Source organism: Furipterus horrens, unplaced genomic scaffold (genome assembly GCF_987537825.1).
Source record: "Furipterus horrens unplaced genomic scaffold, mFurHor1.1.pri manual_scaffold_3, whole genome shotgun sequence".
Classification (NCBI taxonomy): domain Eukaryota; kingdom Metazoa; phylum Chordata; class Mammalia; order Chiroptera; family Furipteridae; genus Furipterus; species Furipterus horrens.
The window spans coordinates 64,517,651-64,538,085 of NW_028327173.1; the positions used below are offsets into that span (position 1 = coordinate 64,517,651).

The 20,435-nt window shown below is 33.7% G+C and overlaps 1 protein-coding gene across 2 annotated transcripts in view; it reads right to left on the bottom strand.

Annotated features, from left to right (window-relative positions):
• ZNHIT6 (zinc finger HIT-type containing 6) overlaps positions 1-20,435 on the bottom strand; it is a 62,081-nt gene that overhangs the window by 22,334 nt on the left and 19,312 nt on the right. For both annotated transcript variants that reach the window (XM_090271708.1, XM_090271707.1), the window contains exons 6-8: positions 6,489-6,557; positions 5,073-5,153; positions 3,576-3,653 (exon numbers count right to left, since the gene is read on the bottom strand). In XM_090271708.1, coding sequence (XP_090127834.1) covers positions 3,576-3,653; positions 5,073-5,153; positions 6,489-6,557 — 228 coding nt within the window. The remainder of the gene's footprint in view (positions 1-3,575; positions 3,654-5,072; positions 5,154-6,488; positions 6,558-20,435) is intronic.

Consider the following 20,435-nt stretch of genomic DNA (forward strand, 5'->3'; position numbering starts at 1 on the left):
ATCATCTGGAGAACATTATGGTTTAAAAATACCTAATTAAAAATAAAATAAACTATTTCTAAATGTATCCCCATAATATCTAATTTCATTATTCATGATTGGAAAATACTTATAATACAGGGAAGTTTTGTAGAAATTAGGATAACTGTACCTTGAGGCTGACTTAATTGGAAATGTAAGGATGTACCTTACCCCAACGTAGGTCCACCTCACGATAAAAGCTACCTCAGTAAGAGCTTCTGACATTATTGTTGCCTTGAAGTAATGTCTTCACTACTCAAAATTAAATACAGTGGCAATTTTAATGTCAAAAATCTCTAGACCTAGGATGTAACCATCTGCTTACTCTTCATTGACGAAGACCTATGTCACATTGTGTTCAAGTAAACAACTCAAATGGGGAAATCTGAAGGAAAGGTTTCTATATAAATAATGTAAAGTAAAAGTACTTCTCATGTTACTCATTCTGGCTCAGTTTACTATCAAAAGAGCCTACTCTAGGTGTTCCTTCAAGTTAAGACCATTCATCTTTTATTTTATTAACCTATTATTTCCTCTTCTTTGGGGATAAAGATTAATCCAAGGCCCAATTTTGGTCCCTGCTGGGTTCCTAAAGAAGGGAAGTCACAAAATAAAAGAAAGTAAAGGACCTAAGGAAAATGAAGCACAGAGAAGTTGAGTCATCTGGCTTTCATTTCAGTGCATTTCTTTGATCTTTTTCTTGGTTCAGGTTTATCCTCTTTTGACTATGTTAAAATAAACCATACAAATCTACTAGCACCTTCGTGTTCTGGCCTTCATGTACTCTGACTTCTTCTTACGCAACTGCAAGAAATGGTTTTCCCAACCACTGCCCCGGGTCATGCCATGTATTTCTGCCATGCTCCTAGAAAACCTTGGTCTAATAGGACAAGTTAAGATCTCCATCCCCTTCTCCTCTTCATGAATTTATAACACATATTTCCAAGTTAAAAAAGAATGCTATCTGGGCCCAAGCAGTCTGTCCTACAGTATAAACTTTAAATACTCAGTATCCTGCATTTATCCTTTACCACACACAATTTTGGAGAACACTTTGCCAAAGACTCAAGTTTAACCGGTTTAGTGAGCTGGCACATTTCTTTATTGGCCACAGTCCAATTTGCCTTGCCTTAAAATGGAAATATAACAAACCTTCCCTTTCAGGTTAATGAAGAGAAAAAACAGAAATAAAACAAACAAAACTAAAACAAACACCCCCCACCCCCGAAAAAAACCTTTTGTTCTTAGCAGTTGTAGCAGAATGATACAGGTTACTTTCCTTAACTTTGGTAAAGAAGTTCAATTATCTGAGTGATTAGGTAAATAAGGTGAATGTGATTAAGTTGATGCCAAAAATAAATATTCATATTTAATTCTATAAAAGCAATCTGGTATTTCAAATACATACTTATTAACTTAAAAAATAAAATAAATAATCCCATTCAGCCATTAAAACAGTAGCCAGTGGCTACTATTTGTAATTATTCAAGGTCAGAAAAGCACACATGAAGGAAATGATGAGGCAATCAGTTTTATTCTCCCATTGTATTTAAGAATAAGAATTTCCTGAACTGAGATGGAGAGCACTTATACTGTCTCCCTTCCATTCCTTCTGGAGCCGTTTATACATTGTCCCCACACCAGCAGTCTATGACAAGGAGCTGGCAAATGCTCAGAATGGTGCTAAAGTACTAGAATGGTTGGACGTATTACCAGCTGTCAGGAGAAGACTGGGAAAACATGTTAGTTCCATGGCCTACAGAAGTTGAGATGGGACAACTATCCAAAAGCAATTTCACTTTTCATAAAAACCATCAGACAATGTTCTCTTAGCCAGCTTATGAGACTGAAGCCATAATATACTCATCAAGTAGCACCATGGTATGAAAATGAGTAACATTTACATGAACTAACTAAATAAAATATGGTGCAAATTAAGAAAGGAACTGAATTTGGAAGTGGAAACATAAATAATAAAAGAAGAAAAAAAAAAATCTTGACCACAGGTCAATTCTAAGGAAGCAATGCAAATTATTTTGTTTAAACATGAGTTACATGGTATTCACCTTAGGATTTTGCTAAACATAAGTGATTACCAATTTCAGAAATAAGTGATTTTGGTTAACGTGGATATTGAAACTCTGGATAACTATCTTTGCAGAAACCACAGAACTTTCTATTATTCTCTTATTTTGGACCCTAAATCTCTTAGGGGAAGAGGCGAAGTTAAAAAATGAACTTCAAGTAAACATACTGAACTAATTAATGAGTCAGGGAAAGGACTATGTGATAGAAAACTTGAATTTTTCATTAATGAACCATGAACAGTGACATAAAGCTAGGAGTATTTGAGATATGTTGGTAAGAGAAGCAGTCTAGATTTTGTGTTTAGATCCATTCTTAACTATAAAATCTTATAATCTTATGTGTAGACTTTTCTTAAGAATCCATTTATCTATAGTAGTAGTAATAGTAGTAGTAACAGTAGTTATAAAAGCATGCACTTACCATGTGCAAAATGAGTTAACTTAATCTCTCATGACGATTTTACAATTATTATTATCATCCCCATGTTAGACATGAGAGAACTAAGGCAAGTGAGGTTATATAATTTCCTTGCTAACATGATTGGTAGCAGGCAGAACTGGGATTCAAAGGCAGCTCTGCTTTCACAGCTTGGACTCTCAAACCTCTAAGCCATACCAGCAAATTAATTTGCAGACATGACCAACCAGATCTAGTAGCTTCATTAATTAAGCAATTAAGAACGGGGGAAATAGTTCAGGGAAGGGTAAAGTCAAAGAACTTACATGCATGAACCACAGACATGAACTTAGGGGGTAAGGATTGCTGGAGAGAGCGGGGGTTGCTGGGTGGAAGGGAACAAAGGGAAAAGAAATTGGGACAACTGTAAAAGCATAATCAATAAAATACACACACAAAACAAAAAGAACAGGGGAAAAGCATCAGAAGTTTTAAAAGGTCAGTATTTTGTAACTCAGTAGGCTAACACACAACTGGCACTTCAGCAGACTCTGCAGGGACTCTCAGAGATCATTTGGTGTAGTCTACTTCATTCCATTAAAGAAGCAGCAGCCCAGAGATGCTGAGAACTTTATTAAATCATCCGGTTTGTCAAAACCTGACTCCCTTCACATTTGTCTGCAGCATTCTTCCCACTACAATATTATGCAATGATCAGTTGGTCACAAGAATTTTTGTATTTCCAGAAACAACTTGAACACTGGAACTCTGAACAACTGGAACTCTGTTGCAGAGAATATTTATTCAAATAACTTAAAATGCACCTTAGAAATCTGTTAGTTGTACATGATGTTATTTTTAAGTATTCCAACCAGGGCGATTTTTCAACTAAATTTATTCGATAAGGGTGATTACTGTAAAATTTTAATTTGTAAGTAATATTTTTAAAAGCCTAGGCTTTATTTATAGCCAGATAATTAGTATAGCTAACTACTTAAGCTAATCAAGTTACTTAATTATATTGCAGAATTATAAAATATTTAAAGAAATGGGGAGGGAAGTAATTTTACCTTAATAAATTTTGTTGCATATTTTCAACCTTCATTAAAATTTGGACCCCAGTCTGAGCGCGAATGTAGGCTTTCAACCTGAAATAAAAATGTCACAATGAAAAAACAAAATTGATTTTTAATATACTTTAAAATAATATCCATGGAAGAACATTTATGAGAAGCTAACAATACTTAAAATTTATGTATATAAGCGTAAATAAGGGTTAAAGAAATTTTCTAACCAAGGATCTGAATTTTTTAAGATTACCTCTCTTCTCCCTGTACAATTAAGTTAAATTAAAAATACATATATTTTGGTAAATTAATCTTGCTATTTAATTTTTTTTAATGTATGCAATTTAGTGGCAGGTATTTTGTTTTATTGCCAAATATATGACCAATGGTAACAACTGGATTATCAGTAATTAGGATGAATCTCAACTATTATACATGCCCCAAGACTCCGATACGTGACATGGATCTGATTCAGTCTGTGTACTACCTTTTATCAAAAGTAGATGATTAAGATTTAACTAAAACTAAATCAGACATTTTAGAATCTACTCAGTATAAATTTTAAACACCAGGCTACTCTGGAACCAAATCAAGCATTCATATCCCAAGCAGGTACCATCTGGTAAGAAGAAAGTCAACTGGGTTCCTGCCCAGGAACACTAATAATTTATACTCTAATAACAGTTCTGTTTTCTAAAGAACTGCTTACTGTGTGCTAGGCCCTGTACTAGAAACTTTATATATGCTATTTTTTTTCAGCTTCATAACAACCCTATCTAGTAGCTTATCTATCTCATATTATTAATGGAAAAAACTAAGGCCCCAAAGTAACTTACTCCTGATCACACAGCGCATAAGGAAAAGAGCCAGCTATTCTAACCTAGACATTCGTTACTGACTCTTTCCACTGTGCTATGTTAATTATTTTTGTCCATGCTGTATTTCTGGACAGGAGACAGAGTATATCTTAGTTTTATGAAGACTTGGCTGGAACAGGATTTCCTGTCTGTAACAGTTACTTGGAAACTCCTAAATTTCAGTTTTTGGTTCAACTTGAAAGGCATTTTAGTTTCAGGGTTAAGAGTGTAGACACTCTAGACTGCTGGTTTTTGCATCCCAGCTTCCCTACTTATTAGCTATAGGAAATCACTTAAATTCTTTATGGCTTAGTTTCCCCTTCTGTGAAATGGGTGTAATACCAGTAATCTATTTTAATAGGCTACTGTGAGGATTAAATGAATTAATACATTTATTATTATCTGCTTCAAAGAGTATCTGGAACACAGCAGAGTAAGTAGAAACTACTGTTAATTACTATCCAAAAGCATCATCTCTGACTGACAAAGCCTTGAGTAAAAGTCAAGGAAATGGTACAAAATGTAAATGGCAGTGACATATCACATTCTAATAAAGACAAGACTTTCCATAATAAATATGCACATAACAAATACCTCAACATTTTAAATAATTTCAGAAAGTGACAAGATTTTAAAAACATACCTTTGACGAATTACAGGATCAGACTTTTCTGGGTCAATGTATGGTCTTAAAATTTCGTTAATAGTTTTATCATCTGGTACTCTTCCCAACAAAGAAAAAAAAAATTTTTTTAATAATTTTCTACTAAAGGTGTGAACTTAGAATCACTAAATCTATCTTGGCAAAATATAATGGCTTGTTACGCAAAAATTACTTAGAATAATAACCCCAAAAGACTTCTTGGACACACTTAACAAAGTCCTAAAAAAACATTATGTTGGGAAGTTCCCTATAAATTAATTATAAAAATACGAAGCCCCTTTGAACACACACCTGTGCTCGGAGATGAAAAGAAAGAAATCAGGGTGAAGTACATTTGAAAGTTGCAAAAATACAAAATCTGAAAAAAGGTTTCAGCTGATACTAATTTCAGTGTATGGTTACATTTATTCTTTCTAAATCATAAGACCAGGTTAAAAACTTGATATTACTTTTCCTGGAAACAAAGCATTTTAGGTTTCCCCACTTTCCTATATGTATGTACCGTATTTGATACCATAAAGCTGTAGAAACAAAATTAAGACATTGTTTTGAGTTAGTAACCTTCCTGCATGATCTATACATATTCATATGTACCGATATAGCCCTATCTGTAAAATTTAAGTCCTTTCCCTCTCTCTAGTCTGGTATGCACCTTCAAATAAAGTTTTTTCACTAAAATCTATATGACAATGACAAAGAGAGGGTTTATATATAATATGGATATATGTTAAGTATATTACTTAAAAAGCAGCTTAAAATTTTCATAATCCAATATATCAAATAGTATACAGCCATTAAAACTTTTAAATGACACCTAAAAATGTTCATAATATGGAAAAAGCATAAAAAACCGTTTATACAAATTAATTCCAATTATGGGTATACATATGCACATGTCTAAAATAATGTATTTTGTGGCTGACACACATTACTAATAGTAGTAATCTCTTTGCATAGCAGCATCTTGGGTCATTTTTCACTTCCTACGTAACCACCCAGCTCAAGAAATAGTTTTCAGCTCTCTTACTTCTCCTTGCATCTCTCTCCTTGATGACTGCTTCCTGTGCTGAAGTAAACATCATCATGATTTCTGTGCTAATCATTTGCCTTAAAGTTCTACCACCTCCGTAGGTATTCCCTAAAACTAATTTTTTTCATATTATAGAGTTATACTCCATGCACTCTTCCTTAACATGCTTTTCTCACTCAACATTATTGCTAAGATTCATCCATATTGCTATATGTAGTTTAGCATTTCATTCTATCACTACAGCACAACTCAGTTATCCATTCTACTACTAATATATAGTCATTGATATCACATTTAAGTTTACAACTTTTTTTTAAAATTTAGCAGACAAGTACGGTCTTAATAGACGGTGGTTGATACTATACCTTTTTTCTATGTACACAGCTTGACTCTGAGGAAACTGGAGTTTCATATGCCAACAAAACTGCTGTTTTCTAAGGGAGAAAATAATCATGTGAGAATCAAGGTAAAAAATAAAAGTCTGAACACAAATCGAACTTCCCAAATTTTTGTTTTCAGATAAAAATTCTAGAAGAATTCTTAGATTTTAACATATATTTTTTAGCCATTATCTCTTTCCTAGGATTTTAGAGGCCATGCTTTTCAAACAATATACTCGCATGAGTTTGTAAGGAGAAAAAAAAATTAAGTGGAGCAGTTTTGAATTCCAAGGACTTCACACTCCTGAATTAGAAGGCAATTTCTCATAGTTCAGAGGCATCTGAGATCAGTTTGCTACTACTTGAAGTTTACAAATAAATTTCCTCATGACTAAAAACAATAAACCGATGTCTTTGCCTGACTAGTCTGGAAATTAGGTGAATGAAGTATTGCCCAGTTGAGACCAGCTGGCTTTAGATACACTTACGAGCCATCAGTATGTGCATTCAGTAGCAAAACAGTAGACAACAAGTTGGTTGCTAAGCAGAACGCACTCTAAGCTACAGTCTCTTTGCTTTCAAGTCTAAACTTTGATATATACAGGATCGACAACAATAATTCACTAAATGTCTGATTTTAGAAAAATAACCGGATGTTCTATTTAACATATCTAAATATGGTGACACTAGACACCATTCTTTTTTTAAAAAATACTTAATGCTCAAAACATTGAGTACATCATAGAAATTTAAATATCTTCACTATATGATGGTTTTACACATTTCTTCCTTATTTAGAAATTTCTAACAACCTACTTGCAAGTTAATGGCTGGCAGCATATCCAAGCAATGGTCAGCACCTCCTACAAATAGATGCCTTAGCAACATGACCCCCAAATCTAAAATAATTTTCATTTAATACAACTTGGTAAAGTATCTCCCACTGAATATATGATTTAGTCAAACTTTTGTCAGAAAACAAAAATCAAGTAAAAATCCGTCTATTAAGGCAAGTTATCAAAGATCTGCTTATGGAACATTTTCTTTAATAACAAGACAGATTTTGGCATTAGAGAAAAAAATATGTTTGATTATGCATATGTGTCATTAGTGCCACTTATGATACAAGAAACAATATGTTTAATATTTTGATAGAATAAAGTTGTATAGCACCTTTACTGATGTAAAGGCCAGATGTCTAAAATCTCAGAGGAAAAGAACTTTCAAAAATTCTGACTGCAAACACAACAATTACTGGTTTCAAATAAATAATTCCTCCTAAAGAAAATAGCTGGCAATGTTTGTTACCTGTGAAACTAGCATAGTACAATAAATATCACTATCAAGAGGCTGAGAGATATCACACTTCTCTCTTTGTAAGAAATAAACTGATTTTTTTTATCTTAATGCATAACGGTTTCTTTCTAAACATATTTGTTTTTCCATGTTAAGTTACAGGGGGCAGAATTAGGAACTTGTGATCTTACAGAATTGTACATCATACTCAATCACCCCAATCATTGCTTGAGGAATTTCAATAACCATTCACCTTTCTTAACATTCAGTAGACACTAAATACCTTCAGAAAGTACTCAACATTCTAAAAACAAGAGAAAAAAGCCCTTGGAAATAATTTTATTTGCTGTAGTTAACTACTTGAGGTTATAAGAAGCCATTCACTACTATTTTATTATATATTCATGGCTAAATTATGACTATTATAAAAACATCTTCCTCTATTTGGCCTTAGTTCAAACATGAACACATTTGAAAAATACATTTACTTTTAAAACATGTAACCTTGCAATATTTCAAAACAAAGGAAAACAGAATAATATAAAAAATACTCAATGTACACATACTCAAATGTAACAATTTGCATATTGCCACGTTTCAGATTTTTTTTCTTATTCTAAGAAATAAAAGGTTGTTGATATGGTTAATGATCCTTTGCACTGTTCGTTCCTTGATCCAAATCCCTTCCTATCATCAGAAGTAACTACTATCTTGAGGTTGGGCGTATATTCTTGCCATACTCACATGGTTTTATATTATGTATATATCTGTATCTATTTATAAACAGTATAGTATTTTGCATACTAACATTTATTTCAATGTTATAGTCTAAACATTCTATACCTTGTTTTCTTTTACATTATGCTTTAGAGGTTTATTTATGATACACATAGATTTATGATACATATAGATTAGTTCAATAATTTTAACTGTTGTACAGGATTCCATCGCATGAAGACTGTCAAATCTCTTTATCCGTTCTCTACTGATAGACATTATAAAGGCTTCCAGTTTTTTACCATTTTTTCTTACATATCAAATCACAGTAGAGAAAAAAACAAAAAGCATATCTCCAGTGATGGAGCTATCATTTACCTCTACTGGTACACAGAACTAAAAGTTAACTTCATGGAAAAACTGCCTGTACTTTTTTAGTCTATAATAGTATAAAAGACATTTGAGAACACTAATTCAGAACCCAGTGGGGGTAAGGGCCGAGAACAGTAATTCAGAGTTAAAGATTTAAGTAAAGAAGTGGACAAAGAGAGGTTAAAGAGCATTGTGTAAAATGTCCCTAAAATGAGCAAGTTATTATCTCTATAGTTTCCAGTTCTTTGGTGTTCCTGAAATTGATGTAGTTCTGAGGTGGCAAATCAAATCTCTTCCTAGGTCTAAAAGAATTAGGGTTTTCCTCCCATATTTCATAATTATTTACTATAAGTGATACAAATATCACTTAAAAAAATACACATAACCAAAATCCCAAAAACATAACTTGCAAAGGGAACTGTAAGTAATTATATATTTTGCTTATTTTTATGTATTCTAAAAGAACATACTTTGTAAAGGAAAAAAATTAAGGTTAATGCTTCAGTGAGTATCTTTAGTTATATGTAAAATTGCTTCTGTATTTTGGATTATTTTCTAAGGATAGATTCTAAAAAGTAGACTCATTAGGTTAGAGCAGGGTTTGACAACCTCAGCAGTGCTGACATTTGGAACAGAAAATTCTTTATATGGAGGTGGGTGGGATACATTGTCCTGTGCATCACAAGATATTCAGCAGCATCCCACGTCTCTACCCATGAGGTGCCACTGTCAATACCCACTCTACCAGTTGTGCCAAATAAAAATGCTCCTATGTAAATGTCCTCTGGGAGGCAAAAATCATCACTATTTGAGAACCGCTGAGACAGAAGTTTAAATATTTAATATTACTCCTAATGCATTAGGACTACTCATCCCTAAATTCAGCAAAATGTTACCACTATGATAATATTATTTTGTCCTTGCCATATTTATCAACATTCTCAAGAATAAAATACTATACCCAGAATATTCTAGGTAACTTAGGCACCCCAAGGCTCTATATTTAGAGTTTGATAATAGACTGGTGAAGCAAGGTGGTAATTATTAAAGCTAATGTTCCCTTCTGGGCACCCTCACAAAGTAACAAACATTGACCTCTTCTCTGAGTTCCATGAAATTGTAGTACCTCTCTATATCGCAGTTCATTTATTGCAATCTCACTGTATCGCGGGATTTTTTAAAATATTATATTTAATTATTTATCACGGATTTTTTGCTATATCGTGCAATTTTGCGGTACTGTATATGTATGTTGTTAAAGTTACATAGGTTTAAGAGTGTAGAATATGTTTAAGAACATAAGTAATGTTTTAAAAGTGTGGAAAAGGTTAATAAGGGAGTGAGAAAGGTTAATAAGGGACTGGGAATGGTTTATAAGTGTATGGGAAGGTTTTATAAAACCTTAAAATATATATAAATACTAAAATAAATGTAAGGTTCCTACTTTGCGGATTTTTACCTATTGCAAGGCGGTGGCGGGGGGGGAGAGGCTCTAGAACGTAATACCCATGGCAAGTGAGGGAATATTGTAACTATTCATGCATAGCAATGCTTTTCTCCTCCTCCTCAAATATCAACCCCAAAGGGGGTGAAAACTGGTTCTTGGGAGGGTAAAAATAATATCAGATATTATAGTTTGTGACCCTCCAAAAGGTCACTATACATAAACAGATATATAGTATATCAGTGGTAACAAAATATTATGGAAGGCATAATATTTTGAGGGTAAATGTCTAAAAAGACCCTTTGGGAGACAATAATGAAAAAGGTTGAGAAACACTTAGATGATATACATATTAAATGAGGAAAACAGATATTATTTTATGTGTATTTGGTTTTATTGAGTTAATACAGGACACTCATTTAACAACTAACTCCTGCTTACAAGAAACTGCTATGGATCATTCTATCACATAGTTTCAAGAAAGTGGTATGTGAAGGACGACACAACTTTGTGGGGAAGCTCCATACCCATACATTCAATTTATTCTTCTGACTTCATGACTTCAAATTTTTAATTTTCCTTGGAGTGCTACCAAAATTCCAAGAAGATGCAAATCAAAAGTCATCAGATCCTTTTAAATGGCACTTGATACTATAAGATATTCAAGCTCACTTATTACCAAAGTAATGCAATAGAAATGAGATATTTTCACCTACCAGATTTACAAAGGTGTTAAAAGTAGAAATGCTAGGGAAGTGTGGTAAAATGGACACCCTCTGTTACAGACAGGAGTATAAACTGGTACAAGTTTCTGGTGGTTCAATTTCATAAAAACTATAAATAAAAACTTACAATGAAAAAAATATTTTTGTCTCAAGTTTTATTTCCAGGAATTTATCCCCCCAATATAATTGGAGAAATAATGACATATGACAAAATGTCCACTGTACCACTTTTTATAACAGAAAAAAATTAGATAAATTCTAAATGTACATCATCAGAAAACTGAATAAATAAATCGCAACAGATTTACATAATGATGAGGCAAAACTATATGCACTAAGGTAGAGAAAAAATGCATTTTAAATTATGGTATTTGTATTGAAAATATATATACTCATACATGTATTTACAAGTATAAAGATATGTCCCAAACTTTTAACTATGGGACTTAATAAAAGAAGTTAATTCTTACTTTTTATGTCAATGTTAAATAAATCTTTAATGATTTGCTATTTTTTAATAATCAGCAAAGTCCAAGATGTTTTCATGGGGAAGTACAGAATGAGTCACAAAACGACAGGACTAATTTTAACATTCTTCTTAAACTTAAAAATATTTCATTATTCAGAATTTTAAGATGTTTTCTTTTTTTATCTGAGAAATTATTACCCCACCAGAACTAGTGTTACTTATTCAATCATTCTGACAGCTCAAAAAAAAAAAAAAAAAAAAGCTACAGCAAAGAATGACATATTGACACCAAAATCTTAAGTAATATTTCTAATGAAAAGTTTCAATCAGTTTAAATATTTTTGTTCCAACATTTACTCAACACTTGTGAGGGCTCACCAGGCATCAGAGATGAGACTGAAGGCAGGAGCCTACAGCAGATTTCTTTTTAGGGAAATTAGTCAACCACCAACCCTGAGCACTGCATTTTTCCTCCCCTATCACTGCGAGAGGAGTATACAGCCTTCACATGAACACTCCCTGCTCTTTATTGACACTGTCCGTTGGGCAATACTCAATATACGCTAATGCCCAGAGAAAGGACAGGGCAGAGGTTAAGTGGATTCTGTGTTTGAATCCCATTCTTTTCTTAACAATTTATTATTAGTTGACATGATCTTGAGCAAGAGACATACTTTCTCTGTGTCTCAGGTTTCTCACAGTAAAATAGAGGTAACAACTGTATTTATATTGTAAAATTAAATGTGTAAATATATGTCAGGAGCGCTGAACAGAGCAATAAAAAATGTTACTGTAATTACCATTGTTAAAATTCTACATTCAATTCACTGTCTTGAATTAATGAAGCTTAGAAGAGAAATACTGCAGGACCTTTAATTGAGAATTATCGCCATGAATTCATAACCAAACTCTACTTACACTGAACTTAGTGTTTAGAGGCTAAAGATGAAACTGGATATGTGGATTAATACTAGAATGTAAAGAACCCTGAATATTCTGCTAAACAGTATGGACTTTATTCTGTGGTAAATACACCACAAACAAAGATTTTTTAAGAGTGAAATAAGGGCTTAAAGGGAGACTCATCATCCTGCTACTTAATTCTCCTAATAAGTGTTTCTATAGTATATTCAGGACATTAGCTTTTCAGCCATTGTTTGCAGTTATTAAAGGAAGTTATTTCTCACTATTTTTGAGAAAGCACATTGACATATTATGCCAGTTTACATATACCTCAAACTTCTACTTCTGATTTTTAAATACTGGTGACTCCATGAGGTAAATCAGCTGAAGCTAGACGTTCCACATGTCTGATCTCCAGAATACTATACCATAATTAAATTAGAAAAGTTACTGTAGTTTTAAAAACTACACTAGATCTTTTTACCAAACAGCACTAGCAAGTAGCAATAGCAATAACAAGCTTATTAAATGCCTTTTATATGTCAGACATTTTAAATACATGTATTAATTCATTTAACCCTTGTAACTCTATGAGACAAATTCCATCTTCTCATTTTACAGATGAGAACACTAAGGTAGAGAGAAGAAATTCAGTCTTCCATGGTCATTATTAGCTGAAAAGTGGCAGTAGAACCTAATATATACTATTATAAACATCCCAGAACTGAAAATTCAATAGCAAACCATGTCTATTTCTGTACTGCTAATTCAAAAGTATCTCTTCATATTTTATTAGATATTTGCCGCCATATTTTAAAAACTGTTTTAAAAGTTATAGTGTATATTTTGATTGTCTGCTTGGCCATCCTATCCCACCATCCTTCTTCCTGATCCATCACCGTAGTTCAATGGCTTGGAACTGGGCAGATGGCCTAGGTGGTCCAATCATAATAAATGTTAGGTTTCTTGTACAGTAGTGCTGGGAGAGAAGTACTCTTGGATATTTGCAATAACCAAAACTGCTACCACAAGCATCTTATAACCATAAGGATTCAGCTGATCCCATAGACAATACAATAGAGAATCAGCAATAAACTGCAACCCTGATGATATACCCGAGTCACAGTTATCTATTAATCCTGAGAGCTATCCTACCTCTGGACATTCAATTATGAAGGCAAATCATACACCCTCCTTTTCATAGCTCAAACCAGTCTGAATTGGGTATTTTATTTCATGCAACAGAAAGCATCCTAATATAAGGTATTAAAGTTAAAGTGTTCTTCTTTCTAGATTTCATCTTTCATTTCTAAGCAATAGAAAAGGAAGATAGACTAATCTATAAATTGTCAACTGTTATAAAATTTGGAAGCAGCAAATTATACTTGAAGGAATTTTAGGATAAAAGTGTTTTGTTCCACTATTGGTTGTAAAATCACATTTTAATTTAAAGCAGAAAGGAAATCTACCAAATTTTGAAACCCTTAAAGGAAAAAACAAATGCACAAAATAATCTATGTAATCACTCACAGGCATTTTATCTTTTAAAATGTATTTTAAGATCAAAATTTAAAGTTTCAAAAATAAAAGAAACTATTCCTCATAAAAATAATCCATCTATTTCATTAGGGCTGGTACCATAGTAAGTGTTGTTGGAAGAATGAATACAAAGGATCTGTGTGGCTACTTAGCATGGATTAAAATTACTGGAATTGAGGAGAATGAAAACCAAAATTTTATGTCTCACATCATTATGAAAATACTCTGAAAAGTTCCAGTTATATACTTTATTTTGCTTTTTTAAAAATTAGTTTCACCACTATATAATAATAAAAGGAAACAGGTTAAGTATGTGGTATTGGCTTTAGCAGATAATATATTAGGAAAATGGATGTGGTAAGGGAAGATAGAAATGAAAAAGTACATTTGCTTCAAATAATTATTAAATACTTGAGCACTTAATAAAGCAAAGCAGTTCTCAGCTGGAAGTGGTACCCACCTGCAGACTGGGTAGTTCTGATTGTTCTGAGACTGGGGAGTACTTTAGGCATTTAGTAGGCAGGGACCAGAAATGCTAACATTCCTGTAATGCATGGGAAAGTCCTAAACAACAAAATACTGTCCTGTTGAAAATGCCAACTGAGCCCCTACTAAGAAACACTAGAATGCAGAAAGGAGAGCAGATATATGCGTACCCAAAACTGAATACAAGCACTAAAAGCTGGCATCTGTTTCATATTAACTGTGGAGAAAATATCTACTATAGGAATTCTGGCAAAGGAGAAATAATGGAGAAGATGAGCTACCTTATGTACTTTTACACATGCCTAGGAAATATGTAAGGGGAAGATATTCTAACATTAAGAATAGTGATCAGCCTGGGTACATTTAGTTGAATACATTAGGAAATCAGGCAAGGACTGAATATGAGGATCCAAATTTAGTATGAATCTCTCAAAGGAATAGGAAAATTTTGTAATCAAAGTATGACTACAGCTAAACACACACGCAGGCATGGCATATAAGGTCCCACAAGGCCCAGCTTCAGTATGGCTCTCTACAGCCCCATTTTCTACTATTTACCAATTCCCACCCAAGTTTCTAGACACACTGCATTGTCTTAAATTTGCTACTCTTGTCTTTTGCATCTGTTGTTCTTACCAGAAGACCATCCTTCCCTGTCTGTATAAAAACTTAGATTTAAAACCTACTCCTATTCTTCAAAAACCTGCTTGAATTCTATCTTCACTGGGAGGTCTTTCCAGTCCCCCAGCTCTCAATGAATAACACTCCCCACAGGTGCAGCAGTGAGCCCTCCTTTACGCTCCCATGCTCTGACTCCATGAGTACTCGGTCAGAGCACTAGCTACATGATGTGTTTACTGACTTGTCTTCCCACTGACTGACCTACTTGAGAAAAAGAACAGTGACTTACTGGCACACAGGTCAGTGGATTTCAGGTAGAGATAAACTGCAAAATAATCTGGTGCTTCTTTTTTTTGTTTTAAAATTAAAGACAGTTTTTGAGAGCACTTTTAGGATCACAGCAAAATCAAGAGGAAGGTACAGAGATTTCCCGTATATCCGCTGCCCCCTCACGTATGCATACCCTCATCTAGAGCTTTTTAAAAATAAGGATGCCTAAGCTCTGCTGTATGCCCAATGAATGAGCAAATCTGTTGGTCAGCCAAAGTGTCTGCATTTTGAAATTGTCCATTCAATTCTGATGGGCACACTAGATTGAAAATCACATACTACACAAAACAAATAAGGCAACAGGTAAAAATGTGAATAATTGGCCAAGAAAACTCCCTTACACATAAAGATTAATTTTTTTCATGTTTAAAACAAAATAAACATTCAAGAACTATTAAGTAATTATATTATCATTCCTCTTTTAAAAAGCAAATACACTGAGGATGATTTAGGTTATTTTGCTTAATGAGAAAAACTTGAAACATTTTACTTCCAACTTGCTGAAAGGTGGCCATTTCAAATGGGGGTGGGGAGGGTAAGAAAAGGTAGTTAGTTTTAGGCCATGGAATGGGGTACAATACCTGACAGCTTCAGATAGCCCAAGGCTAGGAGATAAGATTTCACCTATTGGCAATTCTGCCTGTGGTCAGTGAAGGGACCTCTGTGCTAATGACTCCTGTGGGCACAGAAGCATTAAAGGATTCTGAGTAGGTGACCATCATCATAAAAACATGTTTTAGAAGGATGTACCTGGCAACAGTGTGTAAGAATAACTGAGAAGAAGAGACACTGAAGGTAGGGAGCACACTTGGAATTCCCCAATAGTCCAGGTGAGACAAGATGGGTTTGCATGGGAGAAGATAGCTGATAAATGCTGCAGTGCAGGAAACAAAAGGGACACATTCTGGAGGCGTATTACGAAGGAGCAGACTTGGGTGACTAGGGAAGGACTTATCAGGTGACTAGGGAAGGACTTAAGTGAACCAGTTTGGGGATGTCAGGATGATCCAGAGAGTTTGGTTGTCCATGTTCATAAATGCTGGCTAACTGCTGTTGAGGAAAGGTACACCCTCTTGGGAACCTATGTCACAGGAACTTCCGAAGTCTACATGGCCCCAGAGGGAAATACTTGACTGGGGGATCATTAGGTTTTCATTCTTTGACACTGTTTTTCTAAGTCCCTGCTGTTGCTTTTATGGCAGAGAAACTGAAGAGCTAAACATTTTCAAACAGTTAGGTTTGTACTGAGCACCTATTATGTAAATGCCCGAAGATCACTGCAAAATCTACACGCTGACCCATGACCATAACTGCTAAACCCATCATTTCATTTTCCCTGCTCTCTTTTCTGGAGTCAGTTTGTAGAAACGTACAAACCTATATGACTTACAAGACACCATGCAAAAAACATAACTGTTTCAGGACAAAAAAGTGCTGCTGCCTAATGGATGGGTATATCATTGCAATACAGCTGGAATGTTGTAATTTTATCCAAAGAACAAAAAATAATTTTTGAATCTGTAATAGGTTATTTCTTTACAAGAGAGACATCTAGTGGTTAGCTTCTAAAACAAGACTGTAGCTCAAATATTAATTCACACTTTTGTCTAATAATGGGCACATATCTACTATCTCAATACGTTAAGTCTGAGAGAGACCCATAGAGAGCTCAAGATCCCTAGGGGGTCCATTTCTGGGAAATGGGTGGTTAGACCACACATAACAGTCAAGCCTGGAGTTAAGCTAAAGTTATTACTGGGAAAGGTCTCAGTATAATCCTTTTTTTTCCCAACTGACAAGTCAAAGTACATTCCCCACCTCACTGCTGAATCCTCAGACCCAAATAGCTAGGGAAATAAAATGAGGAACTTATACAACCAAATGAGAGATGTTATTCAAGCACAACCACACAGTCTCCAGATTTGATATCTATGGCTTCCTAAAGCAAAATACTAAAACACAACTAAAAGAACTGTTTTATTCTTTTTCCACTTTAAAGGCATACTATAATTTATTCAGGCAGTCCACTATTAATGACTATTTAGATGCATACTATATTTTACTATTATAGACAATGTTGTATTGACTACCTTTGTACATATTTCATTTTCAATATATATAGTTGTATCTATCAGACACATTCCAAGTAGAATTGCAGGGTCAATAGTAATTATCATCCCTTCCTGATCTACCTCTTTCCCCTTCTAATGACTTTACTTTCATACTGGGGCCAGTGCTTATTTTAAACAATTATGGCATCATGGTAAAGATAATCATCTGAAAACCCTCCCAACAGTATATAGTAAGAAACCCTGGAGAGAAATAGAGCAAACATACTGAGCTCATCATAGAGTAAGAAAAATCTTAGGGCCAAAAGGAAGCAGGAACTGAAAACCACAGTGGAATGCTCAAGATACACATACTCTGGAGACCTTTGCCAATCTTGATAACCGAGAGGCTCGTGTTTCAACAGCTACTGGGTGACATGAGGCAAGAACCTGGGCACACATAACCTGGAGACCTCAAACTGAGATCACTGCATAAAACCAGTGAAAGGGTGACCCAGAAAAATACTGCCCCCTAGCAAAAGGAGACAACAAGGAAGCTTGTAGATCTCAGCTTGGGTCTAGGGAGAGAATAAGGCGAATGGGACGGGGAGAAAGGTTTCAATTGAGAATGGCTAACTGCAGCTTCCTCAAATGGGTCTGAGGTTCAGATTATTCTAGTAGTATAGTTAGTCTGAGCAACTTCAGACTAAGAAATTAAAGAGGGTTCTGGATTGGTGCCACAGAATATCTGGCAAAAGCAAATGTGTACTGCCTTCTACATGAACTTGAGTTCACAATTCCATTTTAGGAAAAAAGAAAACAAGGAAACAAGCCACCATAATCAAGAGTTAATAGAATCAGCAGGTAGTAGTAACAGATTTCCAAGCATTTCATATGCTAGAATTACTCACACAAATAATAAATATCTTAAATTAGTGAACGAAAGGGAGATTAAAACATGAGAAAGGAATACAATTCTATCTTAAAGACCAGATAAATTTGGGAAAGAAAAAGAACGTCTAAAAATAAAAAACATAACTGAAACAAACAAAACAACATGGTCTAAAGAGCACATTAATTAGACATAGCTGAGGCGAGAAAATGACTTGGGTAAGATAGCTGGGTAAATTACCCAGAATGTAGCAAAGACAAAGAAATAAGATAGTAAGATAATAAGAATTTTCCAGAACTGTCATATTCAGGAGGACACAAATCTCAAGATAAAAAAGAAAACACAAGAAGACACACATCATAGTGAAACTGTAGAACTTCAAAGATAAAGTTCTTAAAAACAATAAAAAAAAAAAAAAGACTATATAAAACAACAGTATTCTCAACAGTGGCAAAAGAAGTGAGAGATAGTGGAATAAACAAATGAAGTACTACAATAAGTGTCAAGATATTTCATATTCTGTGAAATCATCATGCAAAAGAGTGAGCTATATGATTCCATATACATGAAATTTTAAAACAGGCAACATATTCAGGAAAAAAATTAGAACAGTTTATCTTTGGGGAGGAGAGGAGCTAATTAGGAAAAACCTTTCTGGGATGATGGTTAACGTTCTATGTATTCATTGGGACTAGGTTCTATAGGCATATGCATTTGTCAAAACCTAACAAATGTACACTTATGATTTGTGTATTTCATGGCATGCAAATTTTATCTCAATAGAAAAAGTGAGCTTCATATCTTTCAGACAACTGTTTAAACTACAGCATATTTTTTTTCATTGAATAATCATGGGTGCCATTCCATGACAATACTTCTATATCTAACTTTATTTAATGACTACATAGAATTCCATTGCATGAAAGTATCATCATTAATTTAACTCAGTCCCATAATGATGAGTACTTGAGGTTTTTGAGTTTTTAACTTATTAAAAACAATGCTGTAAAAAAAAAAAATGCTGTGGCAGATATATTTGTACATATATCTCTTTGAACTAAACTAATAGCATTTGTGGGCTAAATTCCTTGAGTAGGCATATAAAACATTTTGAAATATATTACTAAATTGCCTTATAAATGACTATTAATTTATACTCTCAAGAATAGTGGAAGAGGAAAATGGCCTGGCTAATCCATACCTTCTTTATATTAAATATTATTAATATATGCTTTTTATGGCCATTCATTCTTATCATTTGCCCCTTTTCCTTAAGTTGCTAGTCTTCTTTCTTATAAATGCATAAACATTCTTTGTCATATATATTAAAGACTTTTTTGTCCAGTTAGTCTTTTGACTCTATTATAGTCTTCTATTGCCATAAAATTTTTATGTAAATTAGTTTCTTTTCTTTTATGGCTTTGGATGGGATTTTCCTCTTTTCATTTTAAGTTTTTGATCCACCAGGAAGTTCTAGTAAAATATCCAGCTATTCCCCACCAAATGACAAGCTAACTATATCGACCTCATTTATGGAATAAGAAAATATCTATATTAATCTGAAATGCTATCTTGATCATGTAACAAAGTACCAAATATCCATATTTATTTTCTATAATCTAAGATTACTGTAGATTTCTATGTAAACACCATAAAATTTTATTAGAATTTCATAAGTTTTGAGTCCAGACTTATTACTCTTCTTTCTCAAGTTTTTCCTGGTCTTCTCCCATGTTTATTCTTCAAAATGAACTTCAGTTATTTTATCATGAACCCTTTCCTTCTTCTCAAAAAATAAAAAAAATAAAAGAAACCCAGGTCAGTAACAACAAAAATCCTATTAGTATTTTGATTAGGACCACATCAGATTTAAAGATTATTCACTTAAGGAATAAATGTTATTTCTAAAATACTGAATCGCCCATAAACAAGTACTTTTCTTCATTTGTTCAAATCTTTTAAGCCATATGGTAGACCTTCAGTTTTCTTCATAGAGATTCATCTTTCTATCAACAGGTTTTAATTTGCACTGAGGGAAAGTGAACATAAAGTTACATGTCCTACAGAGAGGAGTTTAAAAAGTTACCTCT